General features: G+C 55.1%; 2 protein-coding genes across 5 annotated transcripts in view; both read left to right on the forward strand.

Moving 5' to 3' along the window:
* The first annotated feature begins 1,201 nt into the window (after nt 1-1,201).
* Pgc (progastricsin) lies at nt 1,202-12,657 on the forward strand. 2 transcript variants are annotated; one of them, XM_042671837.1, is made up of 10 exons: nt 1,202-1,264; nt 3,660-3,819; nt 4,112-4,229; nt 5,328-5,446; nt 5,872-6,071; nt 7,104-7,226; nt 7,594-7,741; nt 8,838-8,936; nt 9,537-9,728; nt 12,645-12,657. In XM_042671837.1, the coding sequence occupies exons 1-9, from the start codon at nt 1,206-1,208 to the stop codon at nt 9,687-9,689; spliced, it is 1,179 nt and encodes a 392-aa protein (XP_042527771.1). In that variant the 5' UTR covers nt 1,202-1,205; the 3' UTR covers nt 9,690-9,728; nt 12,645-12,657. The 2 variants fall into 2 exon arrangements, with proteins under 2 accessions (XP_042527771.1, XP_042527770.1); XM_042671836.1 differs by lacking the exon at nt 12,645-12,657 and having other exon boundaries at nt 9,537-9,753.
* Tfeb (transcription factor EB) overlaps nt 12,343-20,576 on the forward strand; it is a 44,129-nt gene continuing 35,895 nt past the window's right edge. For 2 of the 3 annotated variants that reach the window (XM_042671827.1, XM_042671832.1), the window contains exon 1: nt 12,343-12,586. The gene's annotated coding sequence lies outside the window, so the exon portion shown is untranslated. Of the gene's footprint in view, nt 12,587-14,881; nt 14,903-20,576 lie in introns of those variants that run through there. The other variant, XM_042671830.1, reaches the window with a different exon arrangement.

A 20,576-nucleotide genomic window follows, 5' to 3' on the forward strand; every position in this document is an offset into this window, starting at 1 on the left:
ACTCACGCCTGTCATCCCACTATTTAGGCGGTTGAGATCTGAGGACCGCGGTTCAAAGCCAGCCTGGGCAGGAAACTCCGTGAGACTCTTATCTCCAATAAACCACTAGAAAACCGGAAGTGGTGCTGTGGCTCAAGCAGTAGAGCGCTCACCTTGAACTGAAGAGCGTAGGGATAGCGCCCAGGCCCAGAGTTCAAGCTCCATGACCGACCAAAAAAAAAAAAAAAAGAAAGAAAAAAAAAAGATTCTTCACCTGGGCACCAGTGGCTCAGGCCTGTAATCCTAACCACTCAGGAAGCTGAGATCTGAGGATCTCAATTCAAAGCCAGCTTGGACAGGAAAATCTATGAGACACATCTCCAATTAAGCACCACAAAGGCTGGAAGTGGAGCTGTGGCTCAAGTAGTTGTGCTAGACCTGAGCAAAAAAGCTTAGGGACAGTTTCAAGGAGCTGAGCGCAAGCCCTAGTATTGACAAAATGAACAAACAAAACCCACCTTGATTTTAACCACCAATCTACTTTCGGGTCCCCCAAACACCCCAAACTCTACCTCCCAAGGGCTTTGATTGAACCTCTAAAAGCACATCACCTACAGACCAGAGGTCCTCAAGGAATTTATGCCTCCTGAGGGGATATTTTTGGTTGTTCCAACTGGGGGCCACTAGGGGCATCTAGTGGGTAGCAGCTATGGATTCTGTGAAACACCCCACAGTACCCAGGACAAATACTTATTAATTCTCAATGTCATTAACACTCAGCTTGAGAAATCTTGTCTATAGGCCCCTCACTCTGGCTCTACCTTCTTTTTGTTTTTTCTTTCCTTCCTGGCTCTCACCCCAAAATACCTACATCATGCCTGAGGTTCTTGGCCCAAACAGAGGTAATCTCTGCTACTCCATCTTAAAGCAAGTTTGTTCTCTCTTATCACTGGTACCTCCTGGCCTCTGTTGCTTAAATTGAAAAGTCAATAAGATGAAAAGTCCGTGGTGGCCATGCTCCAGAGGGAAAAACATACAGAAACCATTGATACATGGCGCCCAAGGGACACCCTGGCTTGGGGGTCATGCTTGTTCAGGGCAGGGACGCAGGGGCCGGCCTTGATCCTGGGGCTATAAAAGGAGATGGAGGACTCAGGGCTTCACTCCACTGTGCCGGTGAACTCCGAGTGGTTTCTCCTCTGTGGGCAGCTAAGGAACTTGGCATCATGAAGTGGATGGTGGTGGTTTTGCTTTGCCTCCCCCTGCTGGAGGCCACTCTGGTCAGGTGAGTCTGATGCCGGGCTGGTGGCACTACTGGGTGTCCCAGGTTGGAGCCTGGAGCCCTGCGAGGCCCAGCTGGGGCCCAGGGCTGCTCTGTCACTAGGGAGGAGTTTCTGGGAGGGGAAAGGAAGGTTTCCTCTGCGGGTGTTCTGCAGGACTCTCCAGGGGGGTGGGGTGGGGGAAGAGAACTGATGTTGCCTTTCAGTGTAGCTCAGTCCCTTCCCCTCCTGGGATAAAGATGGAGTGGGGCTGGGAAGGTGGTGCAGTGGTAGAGCGCTTGCCTTGCATGCATGAGGCCCTGGGTTCGATTCCTCAGCACCACATCAGCAGAAAAAAAAGCCGGAAGTGGCACTTTGGCTCAAGTGGTAGAGCGCTAGCCTTGAGCTGAAGAGCTGAGGGACAGAGCCAGGCCCAGAATTCAGGCTCCACAACGGACACAATAAAGAAAAGAAAAGAAAAAAAAAAAGATGGAGTTGAAACAGGGAGAGTTAGGGTGAGTATGGCCGTGGCAGCCCTGGATGGCCAGTGTGGCTTTTCTATAGAAAGGAACAATCTTGCCAGGCCCCAGGGGCTCCTCTTGTAATCCCAAGCTACTCAGAAGGCTAGAAGCTGAGGACTGTGGTTCAAAGTTAGCCTGGGCAGGAAAGTCTATGAGACTTATCTCCAATTAGCTAGCAAAAGATCTAGAAGTGTGGCTCAAATGCCAGCCAAAGGAAAGTAATCCTTTCTAAAAATTCCCTAAAGACAGCTCCCCCCACAAGGTACTGGCAGATGCCAAAACTGTATTCGCAGAAGCAGCAGTGACTGGATAGTCTCTCTGTACCGTGAGTTGCCAGGAGCAATCTCATGGTGGTACACGTGGCATTGGCTCACAGGACAGGAGGATGGAGCCAGCCAGCCACACTTCCACACATTGCATTGTGAGCGTAGAGTCAGCCATTGGCACATGCAATTTTGCATCCATAAATTGAACTAACTGCGAATTCAACTCATTCAGAAAGAAGCTGTGTATATACTGCCCCTGTGTAGATGTTTTCCCTGTCATTAGACAAAATACAGTTTAGTTGAAGGATTAGATACCACACATAATCTGGAGATGATTTGAAGTACATGGGTGTGTGCACATATGTTACAGACCATGCTCAGCTGTGGGGTGGAGTATTCACAGACATTGGTACCCATGGGGCTCCTTCAAACAAAGCCCCAGGGTATGATGGGAATATCTTAGGGAAGAGCTAGCTTCCCTCGAAAATGTTTTCTAACATGCAGACTTGATAGACAGGTGTGAAGCAAATCTCATGCTCCATAGCTCATGTGAAGGGGTGTGGCAGAGAATTTCTGGAGAATATAAGGTCCCAACAAATGGAAATTAAGACAGGGAGAGAGGTAAGAGAAGCAGAAATTTTGAATCCTGGGACAAGGCATGGGTGGACCCCATGGAGAACCCTGGACAATGGCTGCCAGCAGGTCTGGGAGGAAGATAGCCAAGAGATGATATAGGCAGCCATGATTCCTACCTTCCCACTCCCTGTGGGCCTGGCGACCTGAGAAGCGTGGTGGTGGCTTCTGGTCCATATGGCTAACAGTACGGGCAGATGGCGACTCCCTTCACTGTCCCATGCACTGTAGTACCAGCTGATGCCCGAGGGAGACTCTCTTTGGGGTGAACTTTGCCTTCTCTGAAATCTTTTTAACAAATGCACTGATGCCTATAAAGGGAGGTGCCTGAAGTCTCTCTCATTTCTTGGGAAGGAATTTTGGAGATATTTGAAAATGGAGGGACAGCAGCATGAATACCTGCAAGATGGGGTGACAGCACGAGTCAGAGAAGTTAACTGTTCCTTTCCTTCCCTTTCCCTTCCTTTTCTTCCTTTCCTTCTTTCCTTCCTCCTTTCCATCCTTCCTTCCTTCCTTCCTTCTTTCCTTCGTGTGTGTGTGTGTGTGTGTGTCTGTGTGTGTGTGTGTGTGTGTGTGTGTGCCAGTACTGGGCCTTGAACTCAGGGCCTTGCACCCTTTCTCAGCATTTTTCCTTACAGCTTGCACTCTACCAGTTGAACCACACCTCCAGTCTAACTTTTTTGCTAGTTAATTGGAAATAGAGTCTTGCAGATTTTTCTGCCCCAGCTAGCTTCAAACTTTGATCTTCAGATCTTAGCCTCCTGAGTAGCTGGGATTACAGGTGTGTGAATGACCTGGTGCCTGGTTAATTTTTTTTTTTTTTAACTTCGAGGCAAGCATTGGGATAAGGTTTAAGAGCATGCAGAAAGGGGAAGAAAAATGGAGAGAGGGAGGGAGACACACACAAAGAGAGACAGAGAGAGGCACACAGAGACAGAGACAGGGAGACACAGGGAGATACTGGGAAAGGACATGAGCCGGACACCCACATCCCTCTACAGAATCCCTCTGAAGAGACGTAAGACAATCCGAGAGACCCTGAAGGACAAGGGCTTACTGGACGACTTCCTGAAGACTCACAAGTACAACCCCGCTCAGAAGTACCGCATCAACAGCTTCGATGACTTCAGCGTGCTCTATGAGCCGATGGCCTACATGAACGTGAGTCCTGACACTCGCAGGTTGTCCCTGACCCTGCTTCCAAAGCCCTCCTGTGCCCAGGCCTTCTCCCAGTCCTGCCAGCCGGCTGTGGGGCCCATTTCCTACTGACCAGTGGCCAGTTGGAGCCCACTGAGAACTTTGTGCTTGTCCAGACAGAAGGGCTATGGAAGGAAGGATGACTTGGGGTGCAGCTGATGGTGCAGGCTGGAGAGCAGGGGCTGTCCCTTTTGCCACTCTGCCCAGAGGCTCCTAGCTCCTTCCGGTGCTAAGAGCCTGCCCTGTGACCTCCCAGGCTGCTTACTTTGGCGAGATCAGCATCGGGACTCCACCCCAGAACTTCCTGGTCCTTTTCGACACCGGCTCCTCCAACCTGTGGGTGCCCTCTATCTACTGCAAGAGCGAGGCCTGCAGTGAGTATGGGGTTGGGCGAGGAGGGTTGGTGGGCAGAGCAGGGCGCTGGTGTCCCCCCAGAGATGCTGGGCACTGTCACTTCACGAGAGAATTAAGCACAGGCATGGTCACATGGAATGCCCAAGCCGGAAGAAAGAAGATAGACCTAGAGCTGAGCGGTCCCCCTCGACGTGTGCCAGCCTAGCTTGCCCATCTCCATCTTATTCCTCCCTACCCCTTCTAATCAACTCATTCCTTTTCCTGTGGATCATTTCCACTCCTTTCCATCCTACTCAATTCTGTGACGTTTTATTCCATTCTACTACTTAGGAAGTTCTCACTGAGAGTCTCCAAGAGGTAGGAAAGAGTTACACTGACGTGTCCTCTCCCCCCTCCCCCCACCCGTAGTGGTTTGGGAAGACAGTGCTCATTGTCTGAATATCTGAAGGTTATCTGGCTCCCTGCCAAAGCCTTGGGATTTGGAGTCCTGACATCTCAGTCCAAGGGGGTGCCTCCTTGGCCACACGCAACGCTGCCTCAAGACCCTGGGAAGATCAACTTCTTGATGGGGCAGAGGCAGAGGATGAGAGGAAGGCTGGAGGGGTGTGTGTGTGTGTGTGTGTGTGTGTGTGTGTGTGTGTGTGTGCGCGCGCTAGTCCTGGGGCTTGAACTCAGTGCCTAGGCACTGTCTTTGAGTTTTTATGCTCAAGACTAGCGCTCTACCACTGAGCCATAGATCCATTTCCAACTTTTTTTTTTTTTTTTTTGGTGGTTAACTGGAAATTAGAGTCTCACACTTTCTTACCTGGGCTGGCTTTGAACCTTGATCCTCAGATCTCAGCCTCCTGAGTAGCTAGGAGTACAGGTGTGCCTTAGAGGCCCAGTTCATCCTCATTGAGTAGTCACTGACTAGCCTGTGGGCCAGGGCTCCCCTGGGACATGGAGAAGGAGTCCAGGTCACCCAGCTCTGCCATCCTTCTGTGACTGACGAGACAGCTGACATCTCAGGTGGGGGCACAGGCTTAAGGAAAGACGGAGGCAGGAAACCCTGCAGGCCTAAGCGCCAGATAGACCCGGCCTACACGTGGCAGCCTGACTTCTATCCACCTCCTCTGCAGCCACTCACCCCCGCTTCAACCCCGGCCAGTCTTCCACCTACACCACCAACGGACAGACCTTCTCCCTGCAGTACGGCACCGGCAGCCTCACTGGCTTCTTTGGCTATGACACTCTGACTGTGAGCATCTCTTCCCACCCCAGGATGGGGGGGGGCGTGGAGAGGGGCAGAGAGGGGCTGAGAGGCAGCCCCTGAAGTGTGAGGAATACTGGACAGGAAGTCAGCACACTAGAGTTTCCTCCACGCATGGCTCTGATACTTGCTGAGGGCCATTCCGTTGCTGGGGACTGGGGATATCATAATGAACCAATCTGATCTGGCCCTTTCCCTTTAGGAGTTCAAGAGCTTGGGAGAAGAGAGAGAGGATTGGGTAGGGATGCTATGATTGACAGTTAGGGGAGACCAATTGGAGGGCAGCCTAGAAAGCCCTTGCAAGACCTGTGGAAAGGGGGAGGAGTCTAAGTGAGGAGGTTCTCTTTGGACCAAAGCCTGGGGAGACGGTAGCAGTCAGACTTGTCACCTCCTCTTTCTTGTCCTCCCTCCAGCTCCAGAGCATCCAGGTGCCCAACCAGGAGTTCGGCCTGAGCGAGAACGAGCCAGGTTACACTTTTGTCTATGCGAAGTTCGATGGCATCATGGGCCTTGCCTACCCTGGGCTGGCTGCCGGAGGGGCCACCACTGCCTTGCAGGGCATGCTGCAGGAAGGCGCCCTTTCCAACGCCCTCTTCAGCGTCTACCTGGGCAGGTGAGCAACTTCCCTGCCGCTCCCCACCTTTTATCCCAGGGCCCCCGTCCCTCCATCCCCACCCCCCGGAATTTGAAAGCTCAGTGCTTTCAGGATTGGAGGAGCCTTAGCAGGCTTGTGGTTCCAGCCACACTGGCTCCAGATCCTTCTGGATCCTAGGCTCCACCCCAAGCATGGTGTCTGCCCCCAGTCTACTCTGCATTCTCTTCGCATTCTTTTGCTCCCAGCAGCTCAGATTCTCCAAACTTCTTGGGGTGACTCCCGCCCTTAACAGCAGTGAGCTCACGGCTCTGACTGCCATTTTCTCCTGTGTACTTCTTTTGTATTATAATCTATTGCTTCATCTGCTTTGATCTATTGTTCTAAGCGGTCCTGGAGTCTTCCGGTCTAGGCTCACTATTGACTCCGCACAGGTGTAGGCCTTCCAGAAAGCATATGCCGGCACGGCACCGCAGGCCGCTAGAAGGAGGCTCTTGTTAGCCACCTTCCAGGGATGGCTCCCATCTACCCGGCACAGCTTTACCCCTTCATCCTGACATTCAGCGTCATCCTCTGTGGCTGATGTCCTTGGCTTTGCGCTGTGCCTCTGTGTACACTCCTTCTTCATGTGACCCCTGGAAACGTCTCCCAGCCCAGCACCCCAGCTCCCTGCAGGGAAGGCTTCTGCAACAGACATGGGAAGTCCTTCCCTCTCCTGTAGCAGAAACATGACAAGTTGGGTTGGAGTGGGGCTCCTGGTGACATGTTCTACCAGAGTCACGAGGAGAGCACCGTGTGGCATGGGGTGGGACCCACAGACTAGCAGCTCCCCCAGAGGCTGGCTCTATGGGGGAGCTGGAGGAACTGGGACATTCTGGGAGGCCTAGACAGAAGGTCCCAGTGTGAGGGGGACACAGCCTGTCCCTGGGGAGCCCCAATGTGAGGGGACACAGGCCCCTGCTCAGACTTCACAGTTGAAGCCAGGGAGGAGCGTTTCCCTCTGCGAGGGCTGGGCCGCCTCTCTGTGGCTCAGCCTTCCCTCTGTCTCCACAGCAAGGAGGGTTCTGAGGATGGAGGAGTGATCGTCTTCGGAGGTGTGGACGAGAGCTTGTACACCGGAGAGATCTTCTGGGCCCCTGTCACCCGGGAGCTCTACTGGCAGATCGCCCTTGAGGAGTGAGTCCATGTGGGGACCTTGGGGGCGTGCCCCTGCCTGGAGTGGGCACCCCAGGCCACACACATACTGACACTGCGCATCTCGGTCCTTACAAACCAATCCTCAGTGGCCCTGGCTTGATGAATTTTTACAGCCTTCCTCGGAACTTTCTAGAAATGGATTCCATGGCTACTTGGAGGGCTGGGGGGGGGGGGGGCGGGCTGGGATGGTCTGAGGGGCACTCACTGGGTTGAGCTCTGCAGGGGCTGCACCTTGCCCAGGATAAGAACCTGTCTGCGCTGTGGCTGTTTCTCAGGGGCAGGGAAGCGCACCCGGCGGTGCTGAACTCGTAGGGTTGAGGCTGCCATTTTGTCCCCCTGCGTTCAGGTTCTTTGTTGGTGACCAGGCCTCCGGCTGGTGCTCTCAGGGCTGTCAAGGCATCGTGGACACAGGCACCTCTCTGCTTGCCGTCCCTAAGAATTACCTGAGCACCCTTTTGGAGGTCATAGGAGCCCAGGAGAGCGCATATGGACAGGTGGGTATGGCAAGAGCCCTCGCACCCCCAGGCTGGCCCAGAGGCATTTGGGAATTACTCCAAATATCTAAATTCTTGGTCCCCAGGGCTCTAGTGACCCAAGGCATTGGTGGAAGAGGCCAGCAGGAGCCCGGGGCCCTGGCCGGAGGGAGGGGCCCGGAGGTGGAGAGTGCTAGGCAGGAATTTCTTCTGAGCTACAATTGCTCAGGGAAATGGACTAAAAGCTTCTGGACCTTTTGGCTTAGAGTGAAATAACTAGGAAGTGAAGCAAAGGGGGCTGGGAAAGTGGCTCAGTGGTAGAGCGCTTGCCTTGCATGCCTGAGGCCCTGGGTTCGATTCCTCAGCATCACATAGGCAAAAAGAAAAAAGCCGGAAGTGGCACTGTGGCTCAAGTGGTAGAGTGCTAGCCTTGAGCTGAAGAGCTGAGGGACAGCGCCCAGGCCCAGAGTTCAGGCCCCATGACCGGATCCCCCCCCAAAAAAAACCAAAAAACCCAGCTCCTGTCTGTCTGAGCCCAGTGAAATGTTGGCCTAATGAACCCCTTCCTGCTAACTTTGGGGGGGGGGCCCAATGGTGCTACTTTTTCTATACATTTATGTGTTTTAAAATATAGTGGCAGGCCAGCACTGTGGCTCACATCTGTAAAATCCTAGCTACTTAGGAGGCTGCGATATAAGGATTGAGGTTCAAAGCCAGCTGGGGCAGAAAAGTCTATGAGACTTCTGATGGCAAAAAGCCAGAAGTGGAGCTGTGGCTCAAGGGCTAGAGCACCAGTCAAGCGAGGGATGTTGTTCAAGAAGTAGAGCACTTACCTAGCATAAGGCAGGGCCCTGGGTTCAATCCCCAACATGCACGTACACTCACACACATAAAGGTACTTGCAGTGAGGGCAGTAATTCAAGCTGGGGTGGGGAAGATTTTTAGGTCTCCCCCAAATCCATACTGTCTATTAGGTACTATGAGTCCACTGTAGAATGCTATTGAAATTTGCATAGGATTTCCCTTGAAGCTCAGCCCTCCCGTACAGAAGCAGGTTAGGGGTTTAGGCCTGTGGCCTGAGGTGGCAGGCTTAGGAGGGCTCTGTTCCTCTCTGCAGTATTTCGTGAACTGTAACAATGTGGAGAGCCTGCCCACCCTCAAGTTCGTCATCAACGGTGTGGAGTTTCCTCTGCAGCCTTCCGCCTACATCCTTGAAGTAAGTCCTGGCCCTGGTAGGTGGAGTCTCCAGGATTGGAGCATTAGAGATGGGTGCATCACCAGGAAGGCTCCGCCTCCTTGCCTTGTGCTATGCCCCAGTTAATCACAACACTGACTTATTTGCTCCAGAGCATCATCCATGATCCATGATTATTGTCATTATTAGAGGAGACAGGAACTGGGCTCTTATTGAGTGCTGATGAGGGCTAGGCAATGTGCTTCATTGTCACAGTATCTGAGGAGGGAGACCCTCATTTGTATCCTACGAGTATAAACTTAGAGGATCAGAGAGGTTGAATAATGGACCTAAGGCCATTTGGCTATGGAGGAGAAAGCAAAAGTTAGCATCCAAGTTGGTCTGGTTCCAAGATGAAACAAACAGACTGCAAATCGGGAGCTGGAGGGGAGCATGTAAGAAGAGAAATGCCCTGCCACGGGCAGAGGACCGCTGGAGCCCGGATTATCAATTGGAGAAATTTTCCCATCATCCCCTGCTCTGGTGGGCCAACTGGCCAATGAGTGTAATTGTTGACCCAGGGGTCAGGGCTGAGTGGTGTCCAACTCATGTGAGCAAAAAAAAATCCTCTTTGTTGAGCAGGAAGATGGTTTCTGCATGGTGGGAATCGAGTCCATTGACATCACCTTAGAGAGTGGACAGCCCTTCTGGATCCTTGGAGATGTCTTCCTCAGGTCCTACTATTCTATCTTCGATGTGGCCAACAACAGAGTGGGCTTTGCCACTGCCATCTAGACTTCCTGCCTGGACCCCTGGGAACCCTTCTTCCTCATAGTTCCCACCACCATCCCAGGAAATATTCTCTCTGTCCTCCTTCTCTGGATCCAGGACTTTCTCTAATAATAAATAGATCTTCACATTAGCCAGCTTGTTGTGTATTCCTTTTGTTTGGGTTTGAAGGTGTTGGGGGTGGGGGCTATAAGGTGTTCTGGTCTCTGGGAAGGGGAGAATAACAGTCAGGGCAGATTTCCCTCTTTGTCCACTTGAGTGGTCCCAAGGTGTCCTGGTGGGTCACTGAGATTCTCAGAGAATTAGTGCCTGAGGCTGGGTTTGGGGTTTGACCTCTGAACCTCAGGCTGCTTGCTGCTTTTACCACTTGAGCCACAGCTCCCACATCTGATATCCTGGTGGTAAATTGGAGACAAGTCTCAAGGACTTTCCTGTCTGGTCTGGCTTTGAATCAAGATCCTCAGATCTCTACTTTTTGAGTAGTTAGGATTACAGGCGCGAGTCACCTGCTTATGTGTATGTCTTTGTGAAGGGGCCAACTCATCATCATCATCATCATCATCATCATCATCATCATCATCATCATCATCACCACCAGTCCTGGGCTTGAACTCTTGGCCTAGGTGCTGTCCTTGAGCTTTTGCGCTCAAGGATAGTGCTCTACCACTTGAGCTACGCCTTTTGTTGTTGTTGCTGTTGTTTTGGTAGTTTTTAGTGGAGATAAGTCTCATGGACTTTCCTGCCTGGGTTGGCTATGAACCGTGATCCTCAGATCTCAGCCTCCTGAGTACTTAGGATTACAGTTGTGAGCCACCAGCACCTGATAAGAGTTCAACCCTTAACAATGAGAAATGCTCTGCTGATCCACTTCACTGATTCTCCCTGGAACTACCCCACCCCACTGACTCAAGACCTCATACATGTCCACTCACAGTGGCGGGAGGGGGGGGGGAGGGGGGGGAAGGGGAAGGGGCTGAAGCACTTCCACAGCTGGGCCGCTTTCCTTAGCTGTAAGTAGACTGGAATTTTCTTTCTTTCTTTTTCTTTTTTTTTTTTTGGGTCTGGTCGTGGGGCTGAACTCTGGGCCTGGGCGCTGTCCCTCAGCTCTTCAGCTCAAGGCTAGCGGTCTACCACTTAAGCCACAGCGCCACTTCCGGCTTTTTTCTTTTTGCTTATGTGGTGCTGAGGAATCGAACCCAGGGCCTCAGGCATGCAAGGCAAGCGCTCTACCACTGAGCCCCCTTCCTAGCCCCTAGACTGGAATTTTCTGGAGGATGCTAGATACCTATGTGCACTTGCAATATGGGGCCTTCAGGAGGTTGGTGCTGCCAGTTATTTCCAGAAGGACTTCCATGAGCCAAGGCTGAGTTACACAGACTTTTTATGCTTTCTTATTTTTGGTGCTTTGAACTCAAGGCCTCCCACTACTTTAGTTTGCTTGCTAGGCTGGCACTCTACCACTTGAGCTATGTCTCCAGCCTGTCTTTTTGCTGGTTATTTTGGAGATGGACTCTCAAACTTTTCTGCCCTGGCTAGGTTCAAGCATCAATTGATTCTCTGGATCTCAGCTTCTGAGTAGGTACTTAACAGGCATGAGCTACAGATGTGAGGCTTAGACTGATGGTATTATTGTCTAAACTCCTATGTATGTCCAGGACTAGTATGTGATGGAGGTATGACCTCAAATATGGACATGAGGGAGAATTACATGAGTTACATGGAAATTAAGCCCACTTACTCCGACCCTGTAGACTTCATTCTGTCTTCACTAGAAGCTGCCTAGCAAAACCCTCAGAAATCTGAACTAACATGGTGTGAAAAGGAAAATAAAGAGGAGAGAAGGAAAGATAGAGAGGAAGAGGAAATGGAGGAGGAGGAGGAGAGGAGCAGGTGGAGAGAAAGGGAGGTGGAGAAGGAAGAGAAAAATGAGGAAAAGAGGGAGGAAAGAAGGAGGAGGAAGAAAAGATGAAAAGGGGGAAAGGAAAGAAAGCAGAGAATGATGGTTTAGCATCCTTGACTCAACAGAGAAGTTGACACGAAAGTAGATTAGAAAAAGTCTGACCAGCAACGTGGTGGTGGGGGGACCTAGCAAGTTCTAGCTGATGAGGGAACGAAAATGGAGACCCCTAGGGGCAGGGGCAGGCTCCTGGCTGACCTCAGGCTTGCCTCTTCTAGGAGTAGAGGTAAAAGGGCAACAGCCAGGTCCCACACTCCACTCCAAAGCCGGAGGGAAATGGGTTTGCCAAGAGGATTTCTATGGCAACCACACTCCATCTGGGACACCTTTCCCAGATTCCTAGCAAAACAGCCTGCTATAGGCTCCTTCTTGGGGGTCAGGCAGGTCACAAGATGTAACGTAGTGGGGTCCAGGCTTGGAGCATCGGTGACCGAGAGGAGAAAGAAAATTTGAAAAAGGGACAGACAGAAGCGAACAAAAAAGTTCCAAGTCCAAAGACCAGTTCCTGGAAACCTTGGCCAGAAGAGCCGGACTACGAATCCCGGCGTGCCTAGCGGGACTTCAAGTACGGACTACGCTTCCCAGCGGGTACCGCGGTAGGCTGGCGGAGGCGGGGCGGACCGTGGGGGCGGAGTCGGCCGCGGGGCTGGTGCTGCCCTCTGCCGGGCGCGGCGGGAAGTGGGCGCTGAGTGACAGCCGGAGCCCGGGTGCCGGGCGCGGGGCTCGGTGACAGCGGAGGCGGCTGCTACGGGCGGGACGCAGAGAGCCGCGTCGACGCGGACGGCGGCGGGAAGTGCAGACGAGGGCGGGCCTCCCCGGTGGCGCGTAGCCCGAGGAGCCCGGGAGCGGGCGGCGAGCGCAGCTCGCGGGTCGGGCACCCCAACTTGAGACAAGTTGCCGGAACCTCCCGACGCCGGCGGCGGACAGCTTGACCTTCAGGGCGGAGGTGAGCCGAGCCGGGGCGGGGGGGCAGGGACGAGCAGGGAGCCCGGGACCCCCCCCAGGCTCCCCCCTCCCGCGCTTCCGTCCCCTGGGTCCCGGGACAGGTGGGGGGGGAGTGCGGGCCGGCGAGGGCGGGGGCGAGCGCGTCCAGCCGCGGGCGCGCGGCGCGTGGCCGGGCGGAGCGGCGCTGCCGGCGGGGCCCGGAGCCCCGCGCCCCTCCCTCGGCCCGGGCCGGGGGCGGCTTCGCGGCGACCTTATGTAACCGGGCGGGAGGGGCCGGGCGCGCTCGGGCCTGGCCGGTCCGGGAGTCGGGGGGACGGGCGGCGGCGGCGGGGGGGGGGCGGTGGTGAACTTGAAAAGTTTGTGGGGCGCCTGGGCCCGGCGTGGCGGGGCCGGGGGTCGGAGGCCGGGGAGGTGTGCGGGGTCCGGCCGCGATGGTCGGGGGAGTGGGAGGGCCGGGCGGCGCCCCGCCCCGGGGGCCGGGCTGCTGGGGGGGCGCCCTCCCTCCGCCCTCCCTTCCTGTCCCCCCTCCCTCCCTCCCGGCCTCTGGAAGCCGCCGCCCCTGCGCCGACCACGGTCCCCCTCCGGGATTCTCCCCCCCCCTCCCTTGCGTGACTCCACGACCCCAGGAGACCCCGAACTCCGATCGTACCCTCCGCTCGGAGTCCCCGAGCCCCGAGCCCCGTCCCCGCCCCGTGCGGGTGTCGAACCCTGGAAAACACGCGTCGCGTCCCCCGAGTGCGAGGCCGTCCAGCCCCGACCCCGGGCCGGCGCCCCCCTCTCCCCCCACCCCTTCTGGGTACCCGGCTCGGCGGCTCGGCGCCTCCGCGGAGGGACCCGGCCGACGCCACCCGCGTGCCCGCCCCTCGACCCTTCCCGGAGCGGGGCCTGGCTTCACGCACGGCCGCCCCGAGCGGCTCCGGGCTGCGCGAGCAGGTTCTCGCCGCAGCCGCCCGGGCGCCCGGCCCCGCGCCGCGGGAGGGAGGGACGGAGGGAGGGCGCGAGGGCGCCCGGGCGGGGCTCGTCGGCGCCCGCGCCGGCTGGGCCCCGGGCCCCTGCGCCCGGCCCGGCCGCGACGCCCTTCCCGAGCCCGCCGCCGTGCGGCCCAGCGGTCCCCGCGGGGAGCGCCGCTTCTTCACCTCCCGGCCCCGGGGGGATGCTGGGGCGAGCAGGGAAGGGGACCGGGCCTCGGGGACGTGGCCTCAGGCCCCCGCGCCCGCCCTGGCCCAGATTCCGCTGGCCCAGACTTGGCACCCTCCCGGGCCGTGGGGGCTGAGTGAGGCCGGGCTCCGGTTTCCTCTGGGGCGGCCAGGTGCCGATGCTGTCAGATCGCAGCGGAGGCCGGGCTCCGGGCTCCACCCGGGCGCCCAGGCCCCGGCCCGCGCCCGGCGCCCCGCGGGACCCGCGGGCCGGCCCAGGACAGGCAGTAGAAGGGGATGGCGGTCTGGGTAGCCTGAGATGGTGTTTTCTTTTCGCCTGCCTCCGTTTCCCCAGCCTGGAGGGAAATGGCAACTCCTTCCCTCGCGTCTGGCCTCCTGGGAGGAGGGTGGTGGTGGACCGGGGTGGGAGGAAGGCCTGTGGTAGCCCAGTGCTATTTTGTCCCCCGTTCAGATTTGAGGGGTGCAGAGCCAGCACGGTTGGTTCCTGGTCCCGTGGAACTAGGCACAGGGAATGGCCAGATTGAACCCCAGAGGAGCCCGCTGGGCCTGGAGGCTTTAGAGTCAGAGGTGGGTCAGGGGTGGGGGGTGGCAGGAGCTGTCTCAGCCACGGGTGGGTGCCACGCCCACGGCAGCGAGGCCCTCTCTGCTGGTCTCCCTGCTGGGAAGTAGGTGGGAGGGGACCCCCCCTCGGGTCTGGCTGCCCTTTGAGGGTCTGGTCTCTGGCCCTGCGCCCTCCAGGGCTCTGTTTATGGCCATAATTGCTGGGCGCTGGGGGTTTATGGAGTTACTTAGCACCTGCCCCCACAGGGAGGGGCCGCCACCCCGCTGGCGCTGCTGTTCCTTTTCAAAGTCAGCTGGGTTTCTGCAGGCTGCAGGGGTTTCCCCGACCGCAGCTGGCACGAAAGCCAGGTTGTTGGGCCTTTGTCCTGGGGATGGAGGACAGACAGCACTTGGGGCCCTGCTTGGGGCTGCCCTGGAGATGACCGTGGAAATGGGGTTAGCTTCCTGGGAGCGGGGGAGGGCAGGCAGAGAGTTCAGGTTGTCCAGTGTCCCCGTCCCAGGCTGCGGGGAGCCTGGGAGCCTGGCCTGGGACAGGAGGGACCTGGGACCCACACCTCAGGGCCTGGTGAGGAGGGAGGGCAGAGCAGGCCCCGTGTCTGGTGAGTACTGCCTTCCTAATGGTCTGTGTGGGGCGCGTGTTCAGTGTGGTTTGTTTGGGTGGTTATAGGAATGTAGGACCCTCTGTGTAGATGCTTGCCTGTGAGCCACAACACATTCTATTAACAGTATCATGCCCAATAAACAGGCCCTGGCTGCCTACATGTATTGTGTTAACTCTTCCACATATGAATTATTGTTTTCAGTACACAGACCCAGAGAAGCCAAGTGCATTTCTGAAAATCACACAGCCTGCAAGTGGCAGGACTGGTGTTTTAACCCAGGTCCAACCAACTCCAAAGTCCAGGTTCTTAATCCCCAAAGAATCCACTTCATGATTTCCCAGGAATTCTTTTAAAAGGTGGGAGGTAGGGGTGGGAAGGGCACCTTTCTTTTCCTCCGTGGGGTTTCCTTTCCTGTCCTGCGACCACACCTGTCTCCTGCTCTCCCCCAGCTGCTGACCTTGGTGAACAAAGGGTCCTTGGGGAGATGGAGTCCTACCTGGCTAGAGGTGGAAGACGGTTGTGGAAGCGCTTTCCAGGCCTCTTGGGGAGGAGAATGGGGAATTCCTTACCTGCTGTCATCTGAGTCTTGCTTTGAGCCATGGACTTAACCCATGGGACAGGGACGCCCTCCGTGGGCCTGTGCTTCACCGGATGTGAAGCAGAGGAAGGGCTGCGGGACCCCACGCTGCCTCTGACCCGCCGTGCAGCAGGGCCACGTCCTGCTTGGCCTTGGGTCCCTAGAGGCCCAGGTCACCTGTGGGGTCTCCTCCAGAGCAAACTCTCCACTGTTCCCTGCCCAAGGTGCCAGGGGGGCTACCAGGCTTTAGGAAGGGAAGGATGTGGGCAGCTGGAGTCCACAGAATGGAGGCTGAGCTAGAGACCTGGCCTGAGGAGGCAGTGGGCAGTTTCTTGGGACATACCCACAGCCTCTGCACCAAGCACTGGGCCAGGCGTAACTCAGTCAGGTTGAAGGTTGATGCTGTGGGACCAGCTCTGCCACTTACCACTGTGTAACCCTGCGCGAGCTGCTGAGCTCCATGTGCCTCGGTTTCCACACTTTAAAAGTTTGGCATAGAGGCAGGTATAATAGCTTATGCCTGTAATCCTAGCCACTTGGAGGTGGAGATGGGGGAGAGGGGTCATGATTCTAGGTCAGCCCAGGCAAAACGTTCACCAGATATCCCATCTTGACCAATAAGCTAGGCACAGCAGCAGGCACCGAGCGATCGATCTAACCATGTGGGAAGCACAAACAGGAACATCGTGGTCCAGGCCAGGCCCAAGGGAGACTCTATTTGAAAAATAACAAAAGTAGAAAGGGTTGGAAGTATGGCTCAAGTGGTAGAGCACCTGCCTTGCAAGTACAAGGCCCTGAGTGGTAAAGACTTACCTCAGAGTGAAGGCCACGTTCATTGATGCGCAACACACTGGGAGTAACACATTGTTAACTTTTTTTTTTGTATTTTTGTTTTTTGTTTTTTTGTCGATGGTGGGGCTTGAACTCTGGGCCTGGGCGCTGTCCCTCAGCTCTTCAGCTCAAAGGCTAGCACTCTACCACTTGAGCCATAGTGCCACTTCCGGTTTTCTGAGTGGTTTCTGGGAGATAAGAGTCTCTCCGACTTCCCTTCCTGGGCTGGCTTTTGAACCGAGATCCTCAGAGCTCAGCCTCCTGAGTAGGATTACAGGCGTGAGCCACCAGCGCCTGGCCACATCTTTAACTCTTATAACTCGTTTTCTCCTCTCTCCTTTGAGAGTGAGGAATCAGGCAGGCCCAGAGAGCTCTCAGAGAGCGCTGGAGACTGTGGTTGGAACAGGCCTCCCGGCCCCGCCCTTAGCTGTGATGTCACCGAGGGCGGAAATAAAATCCCAGTGATCAAGGAGGGTCTGAGACTTATCTCTGCCCACAGGAAATGATTTACTGTGGGTGAGATCAGAGGGCAGCTGAGAGGCCGAAGCCACAGGCAGGTCATCTCCACGCTTTCTGTCCTCTTTCTTCTTTTTTCCCCCTCTATACTGAGCTGTCCCAGCCCCTGCCCTGGGACTTCAGTGTGAGTCTAAGGAGGAGGAAAAGGAGGCCTGGCCATGGCCATGCCTTGCCCAGCTCTCTAAGGGACAAGCCAAGCCACATCATTGGTTCCTAGACGTACTATGGAGGTCCCAAAGCAGGATGTGATGATCTGAAGAACAACCTAGGAATTCCAGTAGATGCGCTGTCTAGAAACTCGCTGGCCACAGCCCTCCTCTGGGCCTCCTCTGTAAGGCCTCTGCCTTCCAGCTGCCAGGTCCCTGGGCTGGGATGCTTCCCGCCCCCAGCTGTCTGGAAGACAGCCTTGAATACACAGGCTGCATAGTAAGTCTTCGTGGAATCGATCCATGTAGGCAAGCTAAGTCCCTATCATGTGCCCAGGAAGGCAGGTATTTGATTACTATCTGAGTCATACTTCAAATCGTATTTATGAGGACATTAAAAAAAATGCGTTCCCCACGGTGTCTGCTCAAGAGGCGCTTATTCAGCTAATACCCAGGACCTCACACGGCTGCACAGGGTCCTGAGCACGGCCCCTCCTCAGTAGACATCCAGGCCCAGCCTCGCTGGCGTGGGGCTCAGTCTGTACCCACCTCCCCATGGAGGTGCTGCCCATGGGTCTGTGGGGCAGGGGTCCTGCTTGTTTGCTAAGGGAAGTCACAACCTGTCCTCTGGTTTGGGGACAGACAGCACCTGCTCAGCTCCTTGTAGGGTCCGGAGAGGTGGGAAGTAGAATGGAGCTCCTAGCAGGGACTCATGAGAGAAAGAGAGAGAGAGAGAGAGAGAGAGAGAGAGAGAGAGCGCAGAAGTGCCCACTGCGCTGAAGAGTACGCCTTCTGTTCACCTCTTGCCAGCCTGGAGAGCTTGACTAGTGTGGTGTGCCCCTCCCGCCATCTAGACCCAGAAAGGGGGACTGCATTGTTCCTTGGGGGCTCTCAGCCACTGCAGCTGGCTCATGAGCCTTTCTTCCTGTACAGGTCTGCCTTCTAGAACTTCAAGAGGCTTCTGAGGGTAAAGGGAAGCCCTCTAGCCATCCACATGTTGCTGGAAGCCCCAGAGCCATGGGGCGGGGGCGGGGCGGGGGATATGTGGAACTGCCTACTGCTGAACCCCAAGACTTGGGCCTGGAGCCCAGTGGACCAGTGCCCCTCCCCTCCAGCACTTGGCTCCAGCTCCGCCTCCTCCTCCACTAGTTCCACAGCACCTGCTTCTCCTGCTCTGTCCCGCCTCCCTCCTTCCTTTCCTCCATCACTCCTGTCTCCTTCCTCCCTCCGGCCCAGCCTCGCTTGCTTGCTTTTGTGTCAGTATCTAGGGCTTGAACTCAGGAGCTGGGTGCTGTCCTTTGGCTTTTCCCACTCAAGGATGGCGTGCTACCACTTGAACTACAGCTCCACTTCTGACTTTTTGCTAGCTAATGAGATAGGAGTGTCACGATCTTCCCTGCTCTGGCTGGCTTTGAACCATATTCCTCAGATCTCAGCCTCCTAAGTAGCTAGGATTACAGGCGTGAGCCACCTGCACCTGTCTCATCCTTATTTATCCGCCCTGTTCCTCCATTTGGCATGTTTAAAGGAGGGTGGCCAAGTGTTTTGCCCAGAGTGAACCTCCGTCAAGATGGGGACTTTTTTTTTTCCTTTCCTTGCCAAAGGCCAGTTGGATATTTATAACAATATTCATGGGCCATACAGAATTATCCATATAGACAGACAGCTGCGGGCAGCTGATGAGGAGCCGTCTGTCCTGCCCTGTCCCAAGTGCTTTCCAGGACATTGTCAACCTTCCTGCCTGTGTTCCAGGTCCTGCTGGGGGGTCCAGAGGAAGGCCCAAGGGAGGGTGAGACGCGGTGCCCATGGAGGCAGACCCCTGCCCAGGGCCAGGAAAGGCGGTGTGGGGGCTGGGACATCTGGGCGGGGTGGAGAGGCAGGAGGCTGCTGCGGCTGAGGGTGGCCAGCAGCGTGGCCCGCTCTGAGAAGCTTCCATGGACCCGGACCTCATTGTACACACCAGTGAACTCCAGCCCTGCAGCTAATTATACCTCACCACTCTCCCCTTTTTCGCCTAATTATAGCGTTTTTCAAGCCAGGTATGGGAAGAAAATGTTAGGATTTCTGTGTCTATTTACCTACATGTCATTCTTCCTTCTCTATTGTAAAAGATAGCACTGTTACTGAAAAGAGCATATGTGTACACAGTGTAAACGTGAGCCCCCATTTTGAGAAACAAGACAGCCTGAACCCCAAATCAACCCTGTGCCCCCTCAGAGGTCCAGCTGTGCCTGCATCCTGTAGCAGGAGAGCTTGTCTTCGCCTCGCTTTGAGTGTAATACAATCGAATGGTAGCGGATGTGTCCACGCTGGTGGCGTGCATTTCCCACTCAGTTGTGCATTTGTGAGACTCACCTGTGTGCATGTGTGGGTCTGTGCCGATACATGCAGTCTTACTGCTGCATGGATGCTGTCCTGCTCTGCTGATTAGTGATAGTTGGATGGCTTTTCCTTCTTTCTTTTTTTGTGCCTTTCCTTGGGCTTGAACTCAGGTCCTAGGCACTGTCCTTTGGTTTTTGTGTTCAAGGCCAGGGCTCTACCACTTGAGCCACTGCTCTACTTAGGGCTTTTTGGTGATTAATTGGCGATAAGAGTCTCACAGACTTTTCCTGATGGAGTTGACTTTGAACTGTGGTCCTCAGATCTCAGCCTCCTGAGTAGCTAGGATTACAGGTGTGAGCCACCGGCTCCTGGCTTCTTTTATGACTAGTAGGGGTGATAACGTTGCAAGAAGCTCCTTGCATGACATCCTGGTGCATTAATATATAGATTTCTCCAGTGTGTCTACTCATTTGTGTATGTGTAGCAACCAGGTATTGAACTCAGGGCCGTATGCTTAGCTTTCTTGCTTATGGCTGGTACTCTACCTGAGCCATGCCTCTAGTCCAGCATTCTGCTGAGTATTTGGAGATGGAGTCTTAAAACCTTTTCTGCCCAGGCTGGCTTTGAACTGAGGATGCTCCACATACAGGTGGAAGACACCTGCATCTGGCTCCAGTCTTTTTTTTTTTTTTTGCCAGTCCTGGGGCTTGAACTCAGGGCCTGGGCACAGTCCCTGAGTTGCTTTTGCAAGGCCAGCACTCTACCACTTGAACCACAGCACACTTCTGGCTTTTTTTCTGTGTATGTGGTGCTGAGGAATCGAACCAGGGCTTCATGTATACAAAGCAAGTACTCTACCACTAAGCCACATTCCCAGCCCTCAGTCAATGTTTTAAGTGGTTGTACCAATCTGCTCCTCCCTGGTGACTTTTTATGAGTTCCTGTTGTCCCCGATCCTGTCAGTCCTGGGTGTTGTTAGACTGATTTCTGCCATGTTGTTGTGTGTGTAGCAGTGTCTAACTATGGGTGTAATTTACATTGCCATTTTCTTTTGGCGGTGCTGGGATTTGAAGCTCTATTGCTTGAGTCACCCTCCAGCCCTTTTAGCTCTGGTTACTTCTGAGATAGAGTCTTGCTTCTTTCCTGGACTGCAGTCCCCATTAGTGCTTTCTACGTAGTTGGGACCAGCACCCAGCTATCGACTGAGATGAGCTCTCAAGAACTTTATGCCCCAGTAAGCCTTGAACCCTGATTCTTCAGCTCAGCAATTGAGTAGCTA

The sequence above is a fragment of the Dipodomys spectabilis genome, unplaced genomic scaffold (genome assembly GCF_019054845.1).
Source record: "Dipodomys spectabilis isolate Male_0828 unplaced genomic scaffold, ASM1905484v1 ptg000669l, whole genome shotgun sequence".
NCBI classification, from domain to species: domain Eukaryota; kingdom Metazoa; phylum Chordata; class Mammalia; order Rodentia; family Heteromyidae; genus Dipodomys; species Dipodomys spectabilis.

Bases quoted from the DNA above. Each gene is read 5' to 3' on its own strand.
- Pgc (XM_042671837.1), top strand. From the start codon at position 1,206: ATGAAGTGGATGGTGGTGGTTTTGCTTTGCCTCCCCCTGCTGGAGGCC. The intron at 3,820-4,111 runs GTGAGTCCTGAC...GTGACCTCCCAG, and splicing joins AGCCGATGGCCTACATGAAC to GCTGCTTACTTTGGCGAGAT. The intron at 6,072-7,103 runs GTGAGCAACTTC...CTGTCTCCACAG, and splicing joins TTCAGCGTCTACCTGGGCAG to CAAGGAGGGTTCTGAGGATG.